This window comes from Actinia tenebrosa, unplaced genomic scaffold, assembly GCF_029948245.1.
Source record: "Actinia tenebrosa isolate PJP-AT-01 unplaced genomic scaffold, QUT_ActTen_1.0 PGA_scaffold15__27_contigs__length_11533743, whole genome shotgun sequence".
Lineage (NCBI taxonomy): Eukaryota > Metazoa > Cnidaria > Anthozoa > Actiniaria > Actiniidae > Actinia > Actinia tenebrosa.
In genome coordinates this window covers 11,135,022-11,159,543 of record NW_028292575.1, presented here as the reverse complement: position 1 = coordinate 11,159,543, position 24,522 = coordinate 11,135,022, and the positions used below count along the sequence as shown (strand labels likewise).

General features: G+C 36.5%; 4 protein-coding genes across 5 annotated transcripts in view; 2 read left to right on the top strand and 2 right to left on the bottom strand.

The window, feature by feature from the left end:
• The window catches only part of LOC116290938 (uncharacterized), a 32,640-nt gene extending 32,217 nt beyond the window's left edge, over positions 1 to 423 (bottom strand). Inside the window, exon 1 of the mRNA XM_089030493.1 lies at positions 274 to 423. Coding sequence (XP_088886619.1) covers positions 274 to 282 — 9 coding nt within the window. The 5' untranslated portion in view covers positions 283 to 423. The remainder of the gene's footprint in view (positions 1 to 273) is intronic.
• A 1,174-nt stretch (positions 424 to 1,597) lies between these two features.
• LOC116290956 (aldo-keto reductase family 1 member A1) lies at positions 1,598 to 6,986 on the top strand. Its single transcript, XM_031698083.2, has 7 exons — positions 1,598 to 1,857; positions 2,506 to 3,124; positions 4,155 to 4,428; positions 4,720 to 4,860; positions 5,475 to 5,680; positions 6,146 to 6,232; positions 6,710 to 6,986. The coding sequence occupies exons 2-7, from the start codon at positions 2,939 to 2,941 to the stop codon at positions 6,773 to 6,775; spliced, it is 960 nt and encodes a 319-aa protein (XP_031553943.2). The 5' UTR covers positions 1,598 to 1,857; positions 2,506 to 2,938; the 3' UTR covers positions 6,776 to 6,986.
• Positions 6,987 to 7,908: 922 nt separating this feature from the next.
• Positions 7,909 to 16,205, top strand: LOC116290919 (spindle assembly abnormal protein 6 homolog). Its single transcript, XM_031698039.1, has 19 exons — positions 7,909 to 8,010; positions 8,091 to 8,148; positions 8,372 to 8,451; positions 8,637 to 8,741; positions 9,233 to 9,404; positions 9,905 to 9,982; positions 10,223 to 10,342; positions 10,987 to 11,055; positions 11,181 to 11,228; positions 11,532 to 11,606; positions 12,619 to 12,765; positions 13,216 to 13,353; positions 13,451 to 13,504; positions 13,587 to 13,640; positions 14,271 to 14,342; positions 14,419 to 14,500; positions 14,946 to 15,052; positions 15,618 to 15,683; positions 15,760 to 16,205. The coding sequence occupies exons 1-19, from the start codon at positions 7,949 to 7,951 to the stop codon at positions 16,090 to 16,092; spliced, it is 1,920 nt and encodes a 639-aa protein (XP_031553899.1). The 5' UTR covers positions 7,909 to 7,948; the 3' UTR covers positions 16,093 to 16,205.
• A 3,040-nt stretch (positions 16,206 to 19,245) lies between these two features.
• On the bottom strand, positions 19,246 to 24,491 carry LOC116290957 (solute carrier family 35 member E1). Of its 2 annotated transcripts, none has more exons than XM_089030885.1 (6): positions 24,093 to 24,491; positions 22,690 to 22,757; positions 22,369 to 22,506; positions 22,098 to 22,223; positions 21,346 to 21,588; positions 19,246 to 20,181 (listed from the first exon to the last, which is right to left on the bottom strand). In XM_089030885.1, the coding sequence occupies exons 1-6, from the start codon at positions 24,415 to 24,417 to the stop codon at positions 20,062 to 20,064; spliced, it is 1,020 nt and encodes a 339-aa protein (XP_088887011.1). In that variant the 5' UTR covers positions 24,418 to 24,491; the 3' UTR covers positions 19,246 to 20,061. The 2 variants fall into 2 exon arrangements, with proteins under 2 accessions (XP_088887011.1, XP_031553944.2); XM_031698084.2 differs by lacking the exon at positions 24,093 to 24,491 and adding an exon at positions 23,311 to 23,329 and having other exon boundaries at positions 22,690 to 22,755.
• Positions 24,492 to 24,522: the final 31 nt, after the last annotated feature.

Sequence of the window (24,522 nt, the reverse complement as noted above, 5' to 3'; positions counted from 1 at the left end):
CTATACTATGTATCGATAAATGATTCCTTGAACCAATCGATTGGGAACAAGATTTCTTTTTGATGACTCAATGCTGTGAGGTGTATTTGAACGCAATGCTTTATTTTACAGGGCTTAAAACAGTAGAACGTTTTGGAAATAATAACCCGTTCGAAAAAAACTCAGTGTCGAGTGTCCTCACTGTAATAGCTACTTGATGCTTAAGACTAAACCGTTCGACACGAGTCAAGTCAGATATATATTTCTTGCGAGAATCGTATTTCTTTTTCTTACCTTTGCCATGGTGAAATTGCACTCCAAGTCGAGCAAGCTCTGTCACTGCAACTAAAGTCAAAGCTACTTGATTGCAATTTATATGTATTTTTCCACTAACAATGAAGTGGGATCTGATTGGATGATGAAAACCTATGGGTTATGTAAGGCTAGACCATGCAGATTCCTGTTATTGTGTGGAATATCAAGATAGATATGAATAAGTTTCAACTTGATTTGACCGAATACCGCCTCCGTCTCTCTTCTTGGCAACAAAAATACATCAACTCTTATGATATACCATTCCTGTTTTAGAATTATTGATACCTTTTCACTCTCCTTATTTCTTTCATCCTAAGTACAAGACTTTATGAACACATGTGTTATATGTTGGGACCGCACAAAAAAAGGTTCCTGGAAACGTAGATTGGATCTCCGCGCGATAATATCGATTTATTTCATTAAAGTAGTACAATTAAGCAAATATCTAATATATTTTATTAATACAGAAGTACTAGGTTTAACTCATCAGACTGATCTTGTGTTCTTGTTCTGGTCTAGTGGAAACTACGTAAGGCGCGGTCAAAGCGCTAATAACCGCAGACCAGAAAACAACGCAGGCTAATTGTTCTGGTGAAGTTGTTTTTTAATACAGTATCGTGGTTTTGAAGATTTTGCTCTAGTTTCTGCCGTTGCCATGCTACCCGAAGTAAAATATTAAACCCGAGCTTCAAATTTCTATTTGGAAGTGGAGTTGATTATATTTATAACGGGATGATGATTTTGGCAAAGGCCAAAGTCTTTATTTCCCGCGCGCTATGCTAAGCTTTACAGTCTGTAATCAACAGGACTATAAACATTATTTATATATAACTATTGTTTCCCCCCTCAGATTTATTGCAAAACTCAAGGTTTTGTTCACTCTACCTTTTTTTTAGGGGGGGGGGGGGGGGGGGGGAATCTTCTCTCGAGACGGGACGGGATTTAGCCCAATCGGGCCCAAATTTTCAAAAATCAAAATTTCGACAAAAGTGCGCGTAATTATAAACTACAGACATTTACTGTGATCAGTATTTTTACAAAACCTGAGCTTTGGGCTCCCTACTTTTTTAATCCAATTATTTAAGTTAATGATCAGTACTGCTAATTTAATTTGACGTAATTGATCGATTCGGACAGTTGGAAAGTGATAGAATAAGAAAGAAGGACTTTTCTTTTATTCAATTTGAAAACAGGAAATTCTTTGTTTGTAATTCAATACTAATCCATCAACTCAAGTACCGCGGTCGGTCACGCTAGATCGTAAAACGATTATATAACATTTCACAGATGTTACGAAACTGCCTGGCGTGCTAGATCCAACGATATTCTTAGCTGAATTGCAGCGTGTGTATGAAAAAACTATAGCAAATAATGACATCAGTGAAACTTAATAGTGGCTTTGAGATCCCACTCGTTAGACTAGGAACTTGGAAAAGCAAGCCGCTGATGAGATTAACAATGCTGTGAAAGCAGTCATCGATGCAGGTTATAGGCACATCGATTGTGCTGCTCTTTACGAGAACGAGAAAGAAGCTGGTGCAGTTTTTGAAGGAAAAACTAGCAGTAAGTCAAGATCGTTTAATTGAAAGAATTAAACTCTTGAATTGTTTTTTTATCAGTTACATGAAGGAATTCATATCAATATAATTGATTTAATTGAGTTCGCGTGCATATTAATTAAATAGAGCAGTTTCCGTATGAGTGGCTGCAAACATACGGTGCTGTTTTACACAGCACGTGTAAACGGTACGGTGACTTGGCTTCCCACTGTCAATAAATCACGTGTCACGTAGTTATGGCTGCAGTACGATGTGGAAGGCACCCAGCACACGGATATTTGAATCTTTTTTTCTATAAAAACCATCAATGGAAATGGAGGTTCGATACAAGAAAAAATATGAATATTTTCTGCAAAAAGAATTATTCAACCTTTTGTGGGCGGGAAGGGGGTGTGCCCGGCTACTATATTTGTACAGAGGGACGAGTGAGTGCGTCAAATTTGTACAATCAACACACAGGGAGCCCAATTGAGATAAAAGTGAACGGTGAAAATATAATCGGGAAAAATGAATAAAATTTAAAAAATTGAGGTCAAGATAACACCATCCATGCACTGACCCACTAATCCATCCGTCCATCATTTCGTCCGTCCATCCATCATTTTATTATACTTTCCTTAATCTACTGTTCTGTTTTATTTATTTAACCAAGGTTTTTGATTTTGAGATGACTCCCGGGGAGATGTCTATAATAGAATCGTTCAACGTACCCTGGAGAGCATGGCTATACCTAAAGCTGTGGTAAGCGTCTTCAAACTGTACGCATAGTAGACAGTGTATCTGGAAAATATTTTCCACAGATTCAAAAGACTATAACCAACATGGCGGCAACAAAGAATGAATATCAAGAATAGCAATGCGTAAAGCATAATGGGCTATGAGAAAGTCAAGAATGGGAAAATTTCTCTCACTCTTCCACATTTTTTACGGTTATGGGCTGCCTGTGGTACGACTGTCCGTGACCTCATATCATGTGATTTACGTCACGCCAGTAATCCAATTCCAAGGGATACCAAGTAGCAGGCATTTTAGAATCATTATTGCACTACTTTAACAACAAAATTGTCTCTCCGATTGCTAGAATAATGTTGTCTAAGCTTAACAGTGGTCATAATATCCCACTTCTCGGGCTTGGAACGTGGAAAAGCAAGCCTGGCGAAGTGAAAAATGCTGTCATGTGTGCTATAGATGCAGGTTACAGACACATCGACTGTGCTGCGGCGTATGGCAACGAGAAAGAAGTTGGGGAAGCTCTGAGCGAAAAATTAAAAGTAAGCAAACTTTTCAGTCATTACTTAACAAGATTACAAAATATAAACGTCTTAAAACAATCCATTGTAGCTTAACTGTAGTCTCCCATTTCTATTTTGAAATTTAAGCTGCACTTTTAATTTTGGCTTTGTTTATATTGTTTAAAATGGTTTATATTATAATATTGAAAATAAAACATTTGTAGTTTTATTAAATGACGATGATTCAGCTTTAACAAAACATTTTGATTTGATTTACATTCATATAAATGTCTATGTCACATACAAGCTAAGTCGCTACATATAGCTATATATATTAGAATCTGTATTAATTTGATAAATAAGGAATTTTATATTTTTAGATTAAGGATCATAAAAAAATTCTACTAATGGATTAGGAAAAAGTCTCATAATCTCTGTGCATTATCATTGTTTTTGTATATTTAGCTGGCCCCACCTATCCACCCGCATGGCTGGTTGTATGAATGAGTCATTTGTAATACTGTCCATGTAACAACAACATAAACTTTAATTTAGTTATAATCCAGTTAGTTTGGTACTGTATACACCTATTTCGAAAAAAAATTGTTGATCCGAGATTTGAAATGAGTGATCTGAGACTATAGGGAATTTTTGAGCCTTAATGTAGTATTCTGGCTAAAATACAAAAAATCACCAAATCTATTCCAATCTAAAAGGAAACTACGTTGTTCAACTATGAATATATTATGTTTTGCAGTGTGCTACCACTCAGTCTCAGATTTCAGATCTCAGCAGACCGACAACCTTTTTTGAAATGTGTAGTTCCAGAAAATATCCATACCCGGCCCAAAGAGGAATTTGGAATTTCCGAAGGGTGGGGATCTGCAAGAAAGAAAGAAAATTTAAAGAGTTTGTATGAAAGAAAATTGGAATTTCTGGAGGTAGAGGGAGTTAAAAAATGTTTTTCTCTGTGAGGGGGGAAGGATATTTCTTGGAACTACACATGTAATAGGTGTATGCTGTCAATTTGGATCTTAATCTTATAACTGAGTTAACATCAATGTTTCAGGTTGTAGATAGAAAAGATTTATTCATCACATCAAAGTTATGGAACACTAAACACAATCCTAATGATGTTCTTGGAGCCTGTAAAGAGACACTCAAGGACCTACAATTAGAGTACTTGGATTTATATCTTATACACTGGCCAATTTCATTCCAAGATGGTGATAATAAGTTCCCTAAGGATGACGCAGGGAGGGTTATATATGCATATCACGATCCATGTGACACATGGAAAGCAATGGAAAAACTGGTTGAAGAGGGTCTAGTTAAGTCTATTGGTAAGTCGTACTTTTTTTAGTATTAAATTTTCAACAAGCATTTTGCATGCTAGTAAATTATAGTATTTAATGTTCCTTCTCTTCTTGTCCTTTAGTATGCAGAATTTGACTCTGTATATTTATTCATTTAGGTCTCCCAATTAGCAAAGCACCTGTGCCAATTAAGCTATGATTGAGACAATAATAAAGTTATAAATATTATTATTTTTATTAATTATTATTATTAATTATTATTATTATTATTTTGTGTATCTTTTATGGTTTCGATTTTCTTATATTTTCCTTTTCCAGGTCTTTCAAATTTTAACAGCAAGCAAGTTGATGACATCTGTGCAGTTGCTAAAATCAAGCCATCCGTCAACCAGATTGAATGCCATCCATACCTTACACAAAAACCTCTACTGGAGCACTGCAAAAAGTATAACATTTTGTGTAAGTTTACCATTGTTGCAAACAACTTTCATATCAGCTATAGTAGATACCTGTATGGTTTATATCACATTTCCGCTATATACAGCTATTTCAAAAAAGGTTGAATACTGCATACTAAATAGTGCATTCCAAGACCAAAGAGCATTATTGGTCTTTGTTGAGTTGAAATAAAAAGTAAATATACAGCAATATTAACTCTCTACATGTACAGTAGTTGGTATATTGTTTCAGATGGAATACACTAAAAATAGAATAAATAATAATTATTAATCCTACTTTAGACAATCTCACAATTCACTTCTGTCTTGGAATGCACTATTCAGTATGCAGTATTCAGTATTCAACCTTTTTTGAAATAGCTGTATGTTGGGTATTCTTGTTATGTATCAACAGGGAGGGTGTGATTTAAATTCCTCATATTCAGGAAATACTTGCAGAAAACACTTGCAGAAAAAAAGCATTATATATAATCGTAATTAAGCTGAGTGGAGTACAGATTGGTCGGAAATCAAGCTAGTGATTACAAAATCGATGACCGCGTTAATCACTAGTGATTTCAAAATGGATATCATAATTCAACCACAAACTATTCTATAATTTAACAATCTTTTCAGTAACTGCGTTCAGTCCTCTTGGATCACCTGACCGTCCTTGGGCCAAGCCAGGAGAGCCAAGCCTTCTTGATGATCCTAAGATCACTGCTATTGCTCAGAAGTATAACAAAACAGCTGCGCAAGTCTGCATCAGATTCCAGATACAGAGAGGAGTTGCAGTTATTCCAAAGAGTGTCACACCAAAAAGGATCATTGAAAATTTTCAGGTACATACACTGTTGCTTTTTGCATGAAATAGTTGGGATGTGTTACTGAGTAACTTTGCAATTCTAAAAGTAACATGTTTCATGATTTTGCATTTTGATTTGGTAATGTGTTAATTTTGCAATTTCATTGAATAAAACAATCATAATTTATGACTTTATTCGTAACAGTTATGACAAGAATAAACAAAAACAACTCTCAAAACGTAAGATTCAAAAACAAAAATCAGGTTTTTGAATTTTAGCATTTTTTGCAAAATCTGATCTAACAAAATATTGATCAACTGAATAGAACACTTAATAGACCTTGTCACGTAACACATTAGAAAAAATACTCTTTCTATTCAGCTTGAATTAAGTTTAGCTTGAAAATGTCAACAAAAATGGCAAAAAGTAGTATTAAGGTCGCATTAAACATCATACAAAGGTCATTTCATTCATTCATGTTCATATATTTTAATTTTCAAGGTCTTTGATTTTGAACTATCCTCTGAGGAGATGAGCACGATTGAGTCCTTCAACAGACCATGGAGAGCCTGTGTTGTCAAAACAGTGGTAAGTACTGTATACTGATGAAAAGGGAAGCACAGGTCACATGCATTTCAAATGCACTACCTTTCGACTCACAGCTGTATGTGACTGATTTGCTTGTTGGTTATCTCCTCTGGTCCATTAGTCATAATTTTGTCTCCCCAATTAGTAGGGCGCTTGTGTGCCCAGCTAGAAGTTTTTTGAGACATTAATAAAGCTATTATTATTATTATGTAGGGACCAGTTGATCAAAATACTCTTAGCTCGATCATATACCTTGTTCCTGGCTCAAATTGACCAGCAAGACAAAGATTTTACTGGACAAGTTTTAGCCTGGCCATTCTCTGATGGCCAGCCATTATTTTAGCCCTGGGCCAAGGATTTTTTCTCTAGGTTTTCTGATTTTCCTCCCCAGAACGTAAAATTTGTAGACCTTTTTGCCCCACCCACCACACATGTACTGTATGTTTGATTTGTGATTCTTTATCTCTATTTATACAGATTGATGGCAAAGAAGTTGTAAGAGATGAAGGCCATCCTCACTATCCCTTCAACATCCCATATTAAATAACATAATGATTTTATTCTGAAATATATTTCACATACCTTCACTGTACTGTAATTCCAGCTTCCCTTTAGTATGTAATGATCTGGTATACTTTCTTGGACTATAAAAAGATAATTTGATGTGTAGTGTAAATCATTGTCTAAGATAAGAGTATGTAATTAAAAGGTTTGTAATTGTTGTGGAATTAAAAAATGCTGTTTAATACTTTAATAGTTTCTTAACAATAATTACGGTAGGAACCAGAATAAAAGTCATTAATATTTTTTGGCTTTGTATATTTTTGAAGTTTTTGGGGGGGGGGGGGGGGGGGCTATTTATACGTTTATTGATTGATTAAACTAATACCATACCTCCAGATGCATAGCTGAAATGCAGTATGGCAGCATGAAGAATTTGCAGCTATGCCAGAGATTTTGAAACCCAACTCTATAGAATGATCAGGAAGCTCGGTTGAAGTGTAAGGCAGAGTTTAATCAATCCCTTGACCTCGACTGATTAACCCCTTCCCATTAACAGCAGACCCAGCATATCTGTAGTTTATGACAAACCAAGCATGGTCAATCTTTTCCATGTGTAATGGGTTGAAAAAACTGCAACAGTATTTGCACCTAATCTTCTAAACTCACAGTTCAACAATAATATTTTATTTGCTTACAGTACATGCCAAATAAAAATAATTTCATAAGAACCGATTTTAAGGAGGTTTGTTTATCGTTAATATGGTTACACCTGCTCACCTAAGATGTACATCATTTTGGATTTTCATTCTAGTTCAGTGCTGGATTTGACAATCTTACTGATTCAGCTAAGTTTGAACTAATATGTCGCAGAAGTATGGTAAGGATTAAAGCTAACAGCGAACCACCTTAAAAAGTCTTCCACTGATGACCGCTGGTATAAATGAAAGTCCACAGGTAACCCACTATGCGATTTAAAGTCCTCAACTAAATAACACATAAGACTCTAATAATTTTTGTTAAAGGCCTTTCTATATTTAAAAATAAAGATATAGTTTTCTAAGTAATGAAATGTTTATTTAATTCTAGGCTTTCTCCGAAAATTTTCTTTTGTATTTCATAGAGTAATTGGGCTTCCTGTGTATAGATCGCAGGCTCAATATTTACGAAAAGCGCCAAAACTTGAAAATTCAGCAAACATTTTGAGAAGAAACGATGGAAGAATTCTTCAATAAAAGCGTTCCTCTCTTCCTAAAACACTCCGACCACGAAGACAGGTGAATTATTTTAAACTTCTTGTTCCAATGAGTTGATAATTCGTTAATAATTATTACTTTATTATTGTATTTTGCTGCAGAAGAACTCGAGTTCGCATCACTGTTGTCAACAGACTCGCTTCCTCTGGACCTCAAAAGGTAAGCTTTTTTCGATATTTTTGCCTCGAAATTTGACTTGTCTTTGCTTAAGTAATGGTTCTCATATGAGAGGTATTCATTCCATGTATTTTAGCACTAGACCTTTCAATATTAATGGAATGTTTGAAGGTATTTTTGTGCAAAGTTGTGAGCTTATAACGTTATAAGTAAGCTTTGATCAAGCTTGATCATTCTCTAGCTAATAAAATAAACCTTATCTTAGGAACTGGCTGTACGGCTCACTGATGATGGAGATCCTTTCTTTCTTTATTCACTGGTTTTGACTGAAGAAGATTTTCAAAGGTAAATATGCATAGTTTAGTAATGAATATATATCTTTGATACTGTAGTATGTGCACATTGGTCGAGATCTGTGCTGTATAATTTACTGAACAGAGCACAGTGGAGGCACCTGACTCATACTGTATGTGCGCAGCCTGCTTCCACACTTTGAAAGAGTTATTTCTTAATAATTATCTGTTTTCCAGCCTCAAGAACCAACAAGGATTATTGGTGGACTTTGGGTCATTTCCTCAGAAGTTTGTGGATCTCCTTGAACTGTGTCTAAAAGAAGAAAACAAGGACATGCCAAAGTAGGCTTGAATTTCACAGATAATGGACCTTTATTACATAACATCATGTTTATCCCCATGAAAATAAAAACCTTTGTGTAACCACAAGTAGCCTCATTCTGAAGCACTTGAATGCGAGGCCACATAGGGAAAATCTATTGTTCCAGTTACCATGGCTGCCACGTGATAAAGGTCCACCAGCATTAAGGTCCCAAAATATGGTGCAACTGTTGATTGTAATGTTGAGTGCAGATGTTGATTCATGCAACATTACAGAAGAGGACATGAGATCTACTTCTGTAACTAGATGCTCAGCCAGTTTCATAGTGTGAACATGACTGACAATGTCATGTGATTTTCTCAGCCAATCAAATTCAATTATATTGGTGTACCAATGACCAGCATAATGGCTCTGTGTTTTTTCCCCACCAACAACATGTTCATCTTGGTGTTAGATTCTCTTGAAAATGACTATCAAGCATCATTGTCTGATTTGTTTGATTTTTTTCTAGGTTTCTTTTGCAGTTTGTATCATCGGCAGGATCCTATGAAAGAGGTGTTGGGAATCTGAATGTTATTGAGACCAACCCCTTTAAGCACTTGACCCATTTGTCACTGAGATTCTTAGCAGGGAACGACACTGAAATCAAGAAATACCTGGCAGATTGCTTAAAGAAAATCAAGGTATAGATTTAATGGACCAAATCCACTTAGGGCATAATGTTTTGCCCATTTCAGACATGGTGATTCTTTTGAGAAGAAGCTTCTTTGTTCAAGTTGTATCCATATTCATGTGTCTTTTCATGTGCAAGTGATAAATAAAGAAATGATACTCTAGAGAATGATGCATGGTCTGAAATGGAAAAACAATGGATTAGGTCTTACCATAATATATAATATAAGAACATCATATACATGTACAGTATGTCATACCACAATAGCAAATCTTTTCAAATCAATTAAGATATTTGCCAGTGGAGTACAGGATATGTGGCTATAATTCATCCTCTGTAATGAAGTGGACTTTAAAATCTATGGTTGATTTTTATCACAGAATTGATACTACACAGATAGAATGTATGGAATTGGAACATCAACCAGTAACACATGTGAAAGGCAGCACTTTCAATACTACCATGCAATTTTTAATACACTTACGCTAATTTTTTTTAATTTTTTGCTAGGAGGAAAAATTATCATTAGAGAATAGGTTATCCAGTACAGAACAGGACCTTAGGCAACGATTAGAATCCTGTCAAGAGGTATGTACAGTATATACTTCTCCTCTTCCTCCTCCTCCTCCTCCTCCTAAGCCTTTACACCCCTCGTGGGGTATAGGCCATCAACAATATATATACTACCTGTATCTAAAGTTGTAAATTATTTTCCCATGAAAACCAATCTATACTCACAGGGTATTATTATACACAGACAATGAATATATCTGAATCTTTATCTTATTAATCAAGATTTCTCCTGTTTATTTTTGATAATATAATCAGGTTCTTAATTCCAAGTCAAAGCAGCTTGATACACTCCAGGCTGAGTTTTCTGCTAAATCCAATGAGCTGTCGAATAAGTACGCCCAGGAACTAACAGAAGAAAAACAAAGAATTTTACAGGTATAACATATGAAAATACATTTTAATAGACGAATTGCACTGTAACAGGTCACGTGACTCCTTAAAACAAGCAAATGTGTCAAAGTGAACTCCAGAAATGTAAAGAGCACCTCGCCTTTAATGAGGAGGCAAAGTTTCAGCTCCGAATGTTGACTATAGGAGAAATGAGATTAGATTTAAAATCAAATATTTTATAAGGATTTGTATGGGAAAAGTGTTGGCTGGTAAGCTTTTGCTATACAGTGCATTTTCCCATACAAACCCTTATAAAACATTCAATTTTATATCTAATACCATTTCTCTTGTTTCACTTATGATGAGCTGAAACTCGGCCTCCCTACTAATGCCGATATTCTCTTTTCATTTCCATTTTTTATTTTGACAAAACTGCTCGTTTTAAGGGAGGTAGGGTGACGTGACTCATTAGTGCAAGTTGTCTTTAATGCACATATGTATACCTTGACTCATATGTCCTGAAAATTCTAAACGTGATTGAGAAACATACAAGATGCATGGGTGGTAAGTGCTGCAAATCTACCTTAGATCACCAAGTGTGGTCATGGGTTTCCTTCCTGGATTTCCTGGATTTCTCTTCACTCCATAAAAAAATCAAATCAAAATTATGAATTTTCATGACTTTTCAGATGAAGAGCCAAACAATGCAAGAATTTGAAAGGGAGAGAAAGAGTCTAGAGCAGTCTCACAGGAACGTTGTGAGTAGCCTTTAATATACTAAATAATATTTATTTTTTTCGGGAGTCCAGAAAGCTGTGTTGATAGTCTGACACTTTCTTATCTTAACAAGATCTAAGTTATTTTAAATCTATCTTGCCTTCAGGTCAAGGGTATGGAAAATCGTATTGCTGAAATCGAAGCACAAAATAAGGTTGTGTTATCAATTGTTAGACTTGCTCCAAGACTCGCTCGTTATTTTTTCCGTTGACGAGTCGTCAACTTGTCGAATATTAATGAGATGCTCGCTTTTCATTTTGTTTCGGCCATTCCCTTCGGAAATCTGTCGGAACCCGAAGTGCCCGAAATTTGAATTTGACGACTCGTCAACGGAAAAAATCATGAGCGAGACTTGGAGCAAGTCTAACCAATTGTTTATGCTGAGTTTTTAAATATAGAAACTATGAGATTCTCTTAATTCTAAATGAGGATACTAATATGTTTAACATGTGCACAGGATCTTACAGACAAGAAGTATCAAGCTGAAGCCAAGATCCGTGAACTAAGTACAAAACTATCAGGTCTTGAGGGGGTAAGTTTATTAGCATTTAGCCCAAAGTCAGTACTGATTAGGTATCTTACTGATACCTTACCAACAACCTTGTGTACCCTGCCAAATGCCCTACCAATACCCTATTGATTATCTACTAACACTTTTGCCCTAATGCCCTATTATCGGGCCGATAAACCCACATAATGTGTCCCTGTAAGTCTCATATGAGACTAAATCACTTGGTAGCTCGGTGGTTAGAGCATGGCATTGGAATCGCCAGTTCAAATTCCGTTCAAGACTCGGAATTTTTTCCAAGTCTTATAATTTAGCAGCTGCAGAAGTTGCTTGATATACTGCACAGATCAGCTCAATTAGATATAATACCCTAATGTCACCAATTTTGAGGTCATACCAAGAAAATCACCAAACTTTGAATAGGCCTGAGTTTTCTTATGACAGCCACGCCCACTTTAGTATGATTGCCGCCCCCATTTTGATTGATAAGTTCCAAACAATACATCTGTATGTGGTCAAGATGGAGCAAAAATGTTGGCATATACCAAAGACTACAATGGAATGTTTGGAATTTATCAATCAAAATGGGGGTGGCAGTCATACTAAAGTGGGTGTAACTGTCATAAGAAAACTTGGGCCTACTCCACAGTTCAGTGGGGTATGTAATATATACAGTATGAGTGGCCATGTTGTATCGGATATACGAACTCGAGGCATAGGCAAGAGATACAACATGGACACAAATACTGTATATGACTTATCAAACGTCTAGGTTACTTCCTTTGTGTTTCACTAAAATTTTCAAAATTAAAGTGAATTTGGCCAAGAAAATCCAACTTAAAGTTTATGCAAATGAACACAGTTTTGTATCAGATTTACAACACTCTTCACGGTCGTGATTTCTGTTGTGTTTTCCTCATGAATTATTAATGAGTTTGACAATCTTGTTTACTATTACCTATTATGAAATATAATTAAAAAACACGCAAAAAGTATTTGATATTCATAGTTATATTTTTCTTTTTTCTCCTTTCAGGAATACAGCCACATGAAGGAAGAACTAATGACCCTGAGGCGTGGCAACTCTGTTCTAAATTCCGAGCAGCATGAGAAAGATAAAACATTAGCTCATCTGCGCACAAGGGTGGCTGTACTGGAACAAGAATTGAGAGACAAAGAGCAGGTATTCAGGAAAGAACAGTCTTTCTTCTACTTTTTTTTCTTAAGGGTAGCACTTAATAGCCAATGGCTAAAAAACCTGTGGCCCTCATTCCATATTTGAATTGGAATTTAGGAGTTGATTTTTGTGGAGGGAGGAAAACCAGAGAACCCAGAGAAAAACTCTTGAAGCACAGGAGAGAATCAACTAGAATTGTCTACTCTCATACAACACCAAGACTGGCTGGACTCAAACCCGGGTAATATTGATGAGAGGCAAACGCTCTCATGGCTAAGCCACCCATGCTTCCCAACAAAGACAAACAAAGAACATATTTAATATAATTATGTGCTGTTATGCAGCCATGTTAGAAGATAGCAGAAAAATTTAGAATCACTTTTCTCAATCGATTGTTAATTTAATACTGTCTTGCTGAATTCAAACTTAATGCCTCTTATATCTCAATCTTTGTAGGTAATATCAAGAACAAATGAGCTGCTGCAAGCTGCTAATGAACAAAAACAAAACCAGGAAAATGTACTAGACCAGCGGCAAAAACAAATTCAAAAGCTGGAAAACACAGTTCAATCAGTATCAGCTGAAGTTGTCAAGGTGGGTAATATATTTAACACTCATGGTAGGATTTGCTGTGATATATTCAACGGATTTCCTCATTCATTTGTATTAATACTACTTTTTGATTTTGTAGGGAAACGACATAATTCAGCGTCTACAGACTGAGCGACGCACAGTAAAATCTCAGGTAAATTTGTTATGACATTCCATCAGACGTTGTGAATTAGTCCTGGGGTTTTATCTGAAAAAAATTTCCTTTAACTTTTAAGATGAAAATGAAGAGTGTTCTGGTAACTCAACAAGAGAAAGTTCTCAGTGAAAAGGTATACGTTTGTTTTGTTTTGTTATCGTTTTTTTCTTTACTCCTTCATCCCATTTATTCATCCTATCCCATACATTAATTTTTTCCATCCATTTGGTCCTATCCATAAAATTTATCTATGTATTCCATCCATTCATTCATCGATCCCATTCATTCATCGATCCCATTCATTTATCTATCCCATTCATTCATCCCATTCATTTTATTAATCTATCCTATTCTTCCATCCATTCATTTACCTATCCCATTCATTTATCTATCCCATTCATTCATCCCTTTCATTTGCTCATCTATCCTATTCATCCATCCATTCATTCATCTATCCCATTCTTTTATCTATCCCATTCATTCATCCATCTATCTTTTCATTCATCCCATTCATTCATCCATCTATTCTATTCATCCATCCATTCATTCATCTATCCCATTCTTTTATCTATCCCATTTATTCATCCATCTATCCTATTCATCCATCCATTCATTCATCTATTCCATTCATTCATCTATCCCATTCATTCATCCATCCATTCAAATATCATTTATCCCATAAATCCATCCATCCATCCATCTATCCACTTATTTATTCATTTTAGCTCCCATTCGACATTTCCTATCATTTCTCTCTCTCCAGGAAAAGGAACTCCAGTCCCTAAAAAAAGAGTTTGAAACTTTGAAAGAAAGTCAAACGTCCAAGGAAGAAGAGGTTGGTATTTCTTGAGTACACAAGAAAGAAATCCTCTTTGTTTTGTGTTTGACTTAATTTGAAATCTTCCTGCTAGATAAAAAAGCTTGGTGAAACTTTGAAGGCAACAACAGAAAAGTTGGAAGAAAGTAAAGAATTGCTGAAAACCAATGAAAATGGTGAGTTTTAATATTTGTAACATAGTCTTCCCAGTTAAGATGTCAGAAATTAATCTTCTTTATCTATTTTTGAAATAAAAATTGCCCGAAAATTGTTCTAAAACCCGTATCAATCAACGAAGAGAAGTAGAATAGCCAGCAAACGCTCAGAATATTTTTTAGTACATATTAACACATATTATATCTGAAAACCAGGCCATTATAGATTAAACTGTTTCGCTAGGAGCAAATTTTGTTGAATTTTCTATTGAATTTGGCGATTCTATCCCTCACATAAACAAACAGTGACGTCATAGTGAAATAGGGCAATTGTAAATGAGAATACCATTTCTTTTCTCTTTTTATTTTAAGTTGCTTTATGTTATTCAAAAAATTATAATGCTATTATATTTTTAAGTGATATTTATTATTTTATTAGTTACTTATTTTTTTCTACTTTTTCCAGTGATAAATTACCTAAACAAGCAGATGAATGATCAGATGATTACCAGCCAACAGCGGCATGGAACATTTGAGCTTCACTCATCTAAAGATCCTCTGCTGTCTAAAGACGTAAGTACCATGATACGCATACGACTCCAAGTCCCCCTCTCTCCTAATGCATGTTTTGATGCATGCGAGGGTTCTGGGTGAAAGAATATTCGTCTCGCGTTGTAACTAGTACAATTAATGTCGTTAAATATGTATAGTGACAGTGCCGTATAACGTTATGTGCTCTTACGTTCTGGACGTGCCGTGCCGTGACAGTGAGAAAGTGACAGCTCCATGTATGAAGATTCTGAGTGGAAAAATATTCGCGTCTTCAATTACATATAGTTACTGTCCTTAGAATGGTTTTTGTAACACCATAATACTATATATCATTAACCCCTTTCCTTCTAGCTGTAGGGCGTATAATTGCGCAATCGCTTTGTAACAATCTCCATCGTGGGCTTAAAAACGTAAAAGTTTAACAGAGTGTAAAAGTTTTAAGCGTTGTTTACCCGTTTCCGAAGTTATTTTACGCAAATTTTGCGAAAAGTTTGTTTTGATGCGCGCGTTGCCCGAACTTAAATAGTCTATTTTAGATACGTGGATTTTATTTGGACCTCTTGACGCCGTATCTTTGTTTTCTTAGGGAATAAGTATAAGTAAGACAATAACTCCACCACAAGCCCTTGTCCCTCGGTACACCAACCAACAGGTAAGGGCTTTTGTTTTATTTTTATAAAATATTTGTGTAAAATGCAAACTGATATAGTTTCTGTCTTTGATGATAGGTTACATACCGTCCAGCTGCTCAACGCAAGGCTACATTTCCTCGTCCTCTTACCCATTCCACCCCAACAATCCCAGAAGAAGCGGAACCAAGGGGACGAGAAGCCACGCCCATCACAACACCACACTCAAGAAATAACATTGAAAATCAACCAGTACTAGATCCTAAGTACCTCCAAAGAAGGAACCATATAAACGAGGTCCCAGCCAAGCATAACGATAACGTTCCTCATGAAAAGAGAATTCTGCAACCGAGTGTGCGGTTTGGGTCCAATGCGCGCCCAGGTGCCGCACAACCGCCTCTCATGTCTGCTTATTTTCCAAAGAATACGTAGTTAAAGTATATAAGGGTTGGTGGGATTCTAACATACTTTTTTTTTCAACAAAAACAGATTGTAATGGAATAAATGGGATATCGTGTAAATAAATATACTTAATAAATATATGCCAAAAAGCTTCAATTTTTGTGCCTTTATTTTTTTTGGCATGAACGAGAAATAAAAATTTCTATGACTTTGAAATGGCTTCCATGATCGAGCATCGTAATTGGAGGATTTTTCTCTCTTGGTTTCTGATTGGCCCAGAATAGAAACCATTTTAGAATCAAATATGATATTGCGATTGAATGATTTTGAAATAAAAAAATGGGATTTAGCAGTGATTTGCGCTTTCATGCTTTTCTTCCCACAAGGCGTCCAATTTAGATAAAACGAAAGGTGAAAATAAAATTTGAAAAACTGAATAAATTAACGTTTTTGAACTTGAATTCAAGGTCAAGATAGTGTTTGTTTTCGCAAACGAGTGAAAAAAGCGATCAATTTTTGGCGCGCGTCTTTGTTTTTTCTTTGTTGTTATAATTTGTAGAAATACGGTATATCTTAATGATAGTAAGATACTATTAAAAATAAATAATGGGAATATATTTCTATAGCAACTATCCACGAAGCATTGTTGCTTTACATCAATTCTGCGCGCAATGCAAGAAAGAATAGATCTCGTACCCAGAGGCCTGCGAAGAATAGATTGATTGCATTTTGCGCACGGGATAGTTGAATTCGTTTGTCTTATTAACCCACAGCAAAGTTTGCATTCCTTAAGGGAAGTAACAGAAAAACTAATACGCGAATTCCAAGGGAAATCCCAGGAGTTTTGAAGTAGAAGCTTTATTACACATTTGGGCGTGCACAGGAGTATGTATATTTGTGAATAGTATCTTTGTATTATTTAAAAAATTATTTTAAAAACTTAAGCCTCATTTTAAAAAACTTGCGTAATTACATAAAAACGAATCTAGATTACTGTGAAATTCTCAGGGGACGTTGCGCAGTCTATTTGAGTAAGATTCAGAAGAATTACTTATGATCAGATGGTGGAGATTTATAAACTGCTGTGTAATCCCTTTGGCTTCTCTGCTTCCTTTTATACTGCAACGACTCCATAAATACAAGATTCCAGAAGTACAATGTCGCTTAATTCTCCGCCCTGGGTTCAAAATGACCAGAATAATTCTAGTTCATCTAGTTATGCCTCAGAGAGCAGCCAAATGCGACGAGAAGAGCAGAACAAGAATGCTGCAAGCGATGTGACGCTACACGAAGAAAATTATCCAGAACAGAATGAGAATCAGGATAGCTCCGACAGCATGTCTCAAGAAAACGACATTATCGACGAACAAGGAAAAGAAAGCCAAGGCCAACGAACCAGTCGTGGTAAACCTCCATATTCATACGTAGCACTGATTTGCATGGCCATCGCGAGCTCGGTGGAAAAAAAGTTGACATTGTCAGGTATTTATCGATTTATCATGCAACGATTCCCTTACTACAAGAACAGCTGCAGCGCAAATTGGAAGAACTCTATCCGGCATAATTTGACACTGAATGACTGCTTTGTGAAGCTACCTCGAGACTCCAACGGCCCAGGGAAAGGCAACTACTGGGCTATAGATCCTAACAGTATTGATATGTTTGATAATGGGAGCTTCCTGCGCCGCCGTAGACGCTTTACGCGAGACGATGAGGGATCAACAAACCAGCAAGCGCAGCGACAGAGCGTACAATCCAGAGGCTTGGATGATTGCATTATACAGGGAAACCCAGCTGATGGCTTAGAGCAACAGCCAAGTAAGACCTCTCGTGATCCGGAAAACAAACCCGCGGGACAAGTCGAAAATACAGCCAATAGAGAGGCTACAAGATCAAGTGCGTCTACATTTTTGTCTTTGACTTCGCCACCTCTTGCACCATTACCGCTAAGAAGAAGACACGCGGTGGTTCCTTTATTCAGTGGTCACTGTCAATCGGGACTACCCAGTACAAGGATGCACCCCAGTGCACAGTACCATGGGATGTCAGTACCACAGCAAGACGTCTGCTGCACTCCAACTTTCTTCCAAGGAAGTCTATGTCCATCGTTAACAAGCTGTTGCCCTACACCTCCCCTCCAAGGGGGCCTTGGTCCAGGACTACCAAGTCACTTGTACCCTACCCCACCCCTGCAAGGCAGCTTATGTCCTTCACCATCGTATCTAAGAAGTGGTTACCATGTGTTTGGGGAACAAAACAGCTGTTCACGTTGGCAGCAATCGGGGCATCAACAAACCCTATGCTCTCCTGTTTGGTCTAACATAGTACCGTTATCATCAACTCAGTTGTCTGTCCATCCTTGTGATTTAGAAATCCCTTTTGCCTGAGTCCTGTATCTACGGTCAAAGAGAGTTTGAAAGGCGTCGTCCAGTCGAGAACCCCGGGTGGCGCACGTATTCAAGTCCATGTGGACCTTTACCAAGCTTCTCTAGTTTCAGTTGCACGACAGTAAAGCCATGTAAGGTCGAGGTAACCGCGCACAGCAGTGAAACAAGCGTGACTAATGACACTCGAGGTAATGTAACCGAGGCTTCGTCTACTGCAAAATCAACTTTGAAACGCGGCTGAAGAAATAAGACACAATAACGTACTTCATAGCTCACTCAGGTTTGCTCTAGACTTGCAAACAAAATATCATCAAAAACAAAAAAATATCACTTGGAAGTTTGTATTGCGAGATTAACTTCATCTTCATTTAAACTCGTTATTTTTGATTAATAGTAATTCAAAGCGCAGATCCTATTATGGCGCGCAAATTGTGGCGAAGATGAATGGAATTTGCGCAATTTTTGAGTGTTGCGCTAAAAACAATAAAACGTTTTGCTTCACAACAAAATACAAAATTTTAAAATATAGGTTTGTTTAGCGTCTGGATTTGATACTTTTAGAATGAATCAAGGGATTTATAAAATAATTCCTGCGCATTGGCAGCAAATTTTGCAGAGTAGAGAAACGCGTTGGTAGAAATAGTCATGGTACTTTGACAATTTCAAGCATTCTGATTGGTTGGTGTGTCTTTATTTGGTCTTTGATTGGTTCAGAGCGGAACCCACTTGAGTGTCAAAGTACCATTCTTTGTCTACTTTAATTAAGGCGACACAGGGTCACTGATCCAACACTAAATTTTCCAACAAATTCTTTATTTACGACTATATCTATGGTCCCTTTTTGCGATCTGTTTATTCGTAAAGTATAACCTACGTGGCCCAAATTTACATGTTTCTTGACTATTATGCCAAAATTATTGGTATTTCTCATAAGGAATAAATACATATCTAGGAGATTAAAACTCGCTCTACGAGATAATAATATTATGGTCTATAAAAACATTCCTGCTTGAACAACTAAGTCTTTTAAACACTACAGCCTAGAGTTTCAATTTTATTGTTTTTGCAATATCAGCATTGCAAACTTCCATCTATATTTCTAGCAAGCGGCACTATAATTGTAAGTTGTCAAGGCTGATCCATACCATCCTGATTTAATAGGAGACAGCCCTGAAAACCTCATAAATATTTATTTCAACCCAAACTTTCTTAGGAATAAATTAACTAAAAAATATTAATTCTATAATAATTCATATTTCTTGGGAAGAGCGATTTTGCTGTTCCAATAGCCTCGCATTGAGGCACTTCAAAACGAGGCTAATGGGAAAAAACAAAGGTATTACTTGAAAGTAGGGTAACCCTAGCTGTAGAGAACGGTTGTTTTTTTTCAATCCTCAAGGAAAACCAAAGGCAATGGAGTAAGTCCTAGCAGAAGGGTCACCCTACCTTTACCAAAGGCAGATTCAGAGTGTTGTAGTATTAAAAAGTTCGCTTGCCCTTGTAAAAACAGAAAATACCAAACTATGGGGACGTCGGCTTTCACACTTTCTTCGACTTATTTTGTAGATCATCATGTTTCGATCTCATTTATTGTCCACATAAAGGATATTTTTCATATGTAGTGATGATGTCTTGGATGTCGATGATTGATATGGTTCACATCGTTGATATGATTTGCATCCTTCTGGTATTGCGGTAGTTGGTCTTTCTTCTTGTTTGCTTCGTATTTTGCCTATCGATGTAAAAAGACAATAAAACATTAGGCTACACCTTTGGGAAATATGAGCTTTATGGTTTAAGACTTAAAACTGGATATGATAATAAATAACTGTACACATACCATGAAATTGTCATCATCATCATCACCACCATCAACATCATCATCATGAATATCATTATTCATTCAGCAGCCAAGTGCAGAGGTCATCATCACCATCATCATCATCTCCATTATCATCACCATCATCATCATCATCACCACCATCACCACCACCATCATCATCACCACCATCATCACCACCATCATCACCATCATCATCATCACCATCATCATCACCATCATCACCATCATCATCACCATCACCACCATCATCACCATCACCACCATCATCACCATCACCATCACCATCATCATCACCATCACCATCATCATCACCATCACCACCATCATCACCATCATCACCATCATCATCACCACCATCATCACCATCATCACCACCATCATCACCATCATCATCACCATCACCACCATCATCATCACCATCACCACCATCATCACCACCATCATCACCATCATCATCATCATCACCACCATCATCATCACCATCATCATCACCACCACCATCATCACCACCATCATCACCATCATCACCACCATCATCACCACCATCATCATCATCACCACCATCATCATCACCATCATCATCACCATCATCATCACCATCACCACCATCACCACCATCATCATCATCACCACCATCATCACCACCATCATCACCATCATCACCATCATCATCACCATCACCACCATCATCATCACCATCACCACTATCATCATCACCATCATCACCATCATCATCATCATCACCACCATCATCACCATCATCATCACCATCATCATGATTATCATTATTCATTCAGCAGTCAAGAGCAGAGGTTATGGTGTAGAATAAGCCACCAATAATGGCGACATTCATTTGTGTTGGCAGATTTTTTCTATGTGTAGTTTAACAGATAGCCAGTGAGTTTGGCTGTTGCAAACAGCATTGTACATGTCACCTTGAATTATAATAAAGGAATCGCAAAACGCAAAACAGAACCTTTCCACTCCTTCAGTCCTCCCGTTTTTCCTAATACGAAATGCTCAATTTTATAGCCATATATCTTAACATCTCACCTTATTATATAAGAAGACACCAAATATGGCCGTTAACATCCCTAGTACATTAATATACGTTACAGGATTTTGTAACATTAATAATGAGAAAGTTATGACAAGAATTCGCTTGGTTGCTGCGGCAACGGAATAACTGAGGGGTGTGATGAGAGAGAGGACTGTGAATGCTACCATATTTTGTAGAAAGTTGAGGAAACCAGTTATCGTAAGCATTATGACCAGCCATAAAATATTTTCTTCGCTCTGAAAATATATGAAAGATAAATAAAGAAAAGCATGACATTAATGAAATCTGGTCTTAAAATTTTAAAAAAAGTATAATGTTTTCTCATAGTTTTAAATATTGGAAGTAAGATTCTTTGTCAACCTCCATTCGTAGTGCAGTTTTCGTATGACTGTGAAAAGCTCAGTGCCGTAAGTGTGACCGTGATGCTTTCTAGAATCTTAATTGGCCTGTATTTCTTTCACACGCAATGTGATTGGTCTGGCATTGCTGTGACGTTGGTGTGACCGTGTCCACGCCGTGTTTATGCCATGTTCCGGGTATTTGATTGGATGGAGAGTAAATTCTCATGCAATGTGGTTGGTCTGGCGTAATCCCTTGCCGTGTCATGGCCGTGTTCGTGCCGTGAATTTTTCACAGTCATACAAATACTGCACTATTAGAATACCTCACCAAGCTTTACTCGTATTGGTAGAAAAACCTAGCATACTCAAGGGAATGACATGTAGTTAAAGACAGGAAAACTCACCAAATCAGAATATGTTAAGATTCTTCTTAAATCATAAAGTGCCCAGAATGGTAATAAGATGACTGTTGAAATCCTGGCCAAGATGTACAGAAGTCGTAGATGGTTGATGTGGAGGTCTTTCAAAGCCTGAAAGTAAAAATGTACCAGCTTAGAAAAATAGAGGAAAGAAAGAAGAAAGGGAAAAAGAAGGAATGAGAAAGAATAGAAAAGAAGGAATGAAAAAACAAACGAACAATAAAACATTACAATTTTCAAGATTTAAAACACTCACCATTTTTGTAAATATATTTTGTACTGAAAATGTCAGAGTAGCTAAAAGAGCACTCAGAAGCCCAACTAAATCAAATGATAACTCAGTTACCGTGGAAACCAATACACCAAAAACAATAGGTATAAGGGAGCAGTAAACCTATGGCATAAGAAATAACTTAGTGTTAATGATTCATAAAAGTACAAAAAATGTTCCAATTGTCACTAAAATCTAGGCTCCAGTCAAACAGTTGAATTTCACATGAGCCAAACCTAATTGAAACAATGGGTAACAATACAGTCTTGACGTTTGATCTTAGTCTTAGAAACTCGAGTTACTCACCATCTTTGTTTGTTTGTTGCCTAAGATTAATCTTGATAAAACCACAGTAAAAATGGGCATAGTCGCCTGAAATATAATCAATAAAGAAAATATAACACTACATTAATGAGTAAGACTGGATTATCAGTACTGAAATTACCATAACACAAAAGGTTGTTTATGTCCTGAGGTCAGCAAGTATATATACAATGTACCAGGGGATAAGGGGTTGGGTTTGGAATTGTATGGGAGAATGCGTGAAGTAGACATTCTTCATGATGCAATGTTTTTCTCTTACAGATCATGTGTCATTATTACGGCTAGAGTATCTTTTTTTTTGCTTGAGGTGTATGCATATTCACGCTCGCCTCTCCCCAATGTCACCCAGGTTTGATTCCCAGGCTCAGCGTCTTATATAAGTCTTATATAACTATATAAGTATAGTTTCTTGTTGCTTCTCTTCTGTGGTTAGAGGGTTTTTCTCTGGGCTCTCCGGCTTTCCTCCCTCTGCTGAAATCAACTTTTAAATTCCAATTGGAATTGAGTGGATAAAGAGCCACTCCGTGGAAAATATACCACTGTTAAATCCTATTTATTTTATTATTTTATTATTACTTTTTAATACTTTCCTTACATTCTCACCTTTACTATTGAACAGAATTACAGAAGACCACAGGTTGTTCACATAGTTGGGAAATAAAAAGAAAAATTTAATGAGCAAGTTATTAAAACCCTGAGAAAAATAGCACTGCAAGTTGTTCTTATTAGATACACTGCGTAATTGTAAGAGTATACAGGATACAACTATGTTAAAATATATAATGCTGTGAAGATGATGATGGCATGTATAATGTTGACATGATAATAGTAACAATAGAATCCTAGGGAAGATGATTTCATTAAATCAAGAATAACTGTTGCTAAGCAGCAACATCCATGGAATGTTCAATCAACAGCTGTGTAAAAACAAACATACCACGTCTAAGATTTTGTATGCTATCTTACCATCACAAAACTACCTCAATCCATCCCCCCTCAAAAAGGGGGGAGGGAGGGAGGGAGAAAAATTGGGACAAAATTCAGATTTTTCATTTTTAAAAGATTTTAAGATCGGGACTTAAACTTTTGACTTGGAATGTATATTTTGTTTGGACTTGAATCTTGGAATGAATTTTGATTTCCCAATATTCATAACATTATAATACTTTTAAATGATTAATACTAGTAAAAGTTAACACACGTAGCGTGAAGTAGTTCAGAATCACTAAATGTAACACACTTTTTACACCCAATAAACCTCGGAATTATTTAACTTAGGCATTACGTTACCATGAATCCTTTACTAGCAAAAATAACGTTATGAATCAAGACACAATGAATGGAAATACCTTCCTAATTACGTTATTAAAGACAAGAACTAAAACTTATTGTATGAGCGTACGAAACTGGTATCCTCCATATACTAAAATACGCCGACACAGCAGCCAAAGCCTTCCCGAACGATAAAGGAATAATCAGCTTTAAAAAAGCAGCTTTTGGAATAGGCATATTCTTGGGGATCTTCCACACAACGAGCGTAGGACCCATAAACAGAGCTGTGGACAGAACTTGGACGAAGGCCACGGTAGTCGGATGTGGAAATTCATTGAGTAATTTCTTGCCAACCACGCTGTTTGTCGAGCTTATAGTGTACCAGATAACACATAGGAAGAACACTCTTGGTGCTTCTGCAGGTATTTTGATGACCATTTTTATAATGATAGTACTGTTTACCGGTTGAATCGAACGAAGCTTCGAAAAATGGACACCGACACGTCATTCCATTATTTACGACTTCCGGTTACGAAATATTTC

Bases quoted from the DNA above. Each gene is read 5' to 3' on its own strand.
- LOC116290956 (XM_031698083.2), top strand. From the start codon at position 2,939: ATGTTGTCTAAGCTTAACAGTGGTCATAATATCCCACTTCTCGGGCTT. The intron at 5,681-6,145 runs GTACATACACTG...TTAATTTTCAAG, and splicing joins GGATCATTGAAAATTTTCAG to GTCTTTGATTTTGAACTATC. The intron at 6,233-6,709 runs GTAAGTACTGTA...CTATTTATACAG, and splicing joins CCTGTGTTGTCAAAACAGTG to ATTGATGGCAAAGAAGTTGT.
- LOC116290919 (XM_031698039.1), top strand. From the start codon at position 7,949: ATGGAAGAATTCTTCAATAAAAGCGTTCCTCTCTTCCTAAAACACTCC. The intron at 8,149-8,371 runs GTAAGCTTTTTT...ACCTTATCTTAG, and splicing joins CTTCCTCTGGACCTCAAAAG to GAACTGGCTGTACGGCTCAC. The intron at 8,452-8,636 runs GTAAATATGCAT...TCTGTTTTCCAG, and splicing joins ACTGAAGAAGATTTTCAAAG to CCTCAAGAACCAACAAGGAT.
- LOC116290957 (XM_089030885.1), bottom strand. From the start codon at position 24,417: ATGGTCATCAAAATACCTGCAGAAGCACCAAGAGTGTTCTTCCTATGT. The intron at 22,507-22,689 runs GTGAGTAACTCG...CTTATGCCATAG, and splicing joins GCAACAAACAAACAAAGATG to GTTTACTGCTCCCTTATACC. The intron at 20,182-21,345 runs GTGAGATGTTAA...TTACATCGATAG, and splicing joins GTGTCTTCTTATATAATAAG to GCAAAATACGAAGCAAACAA.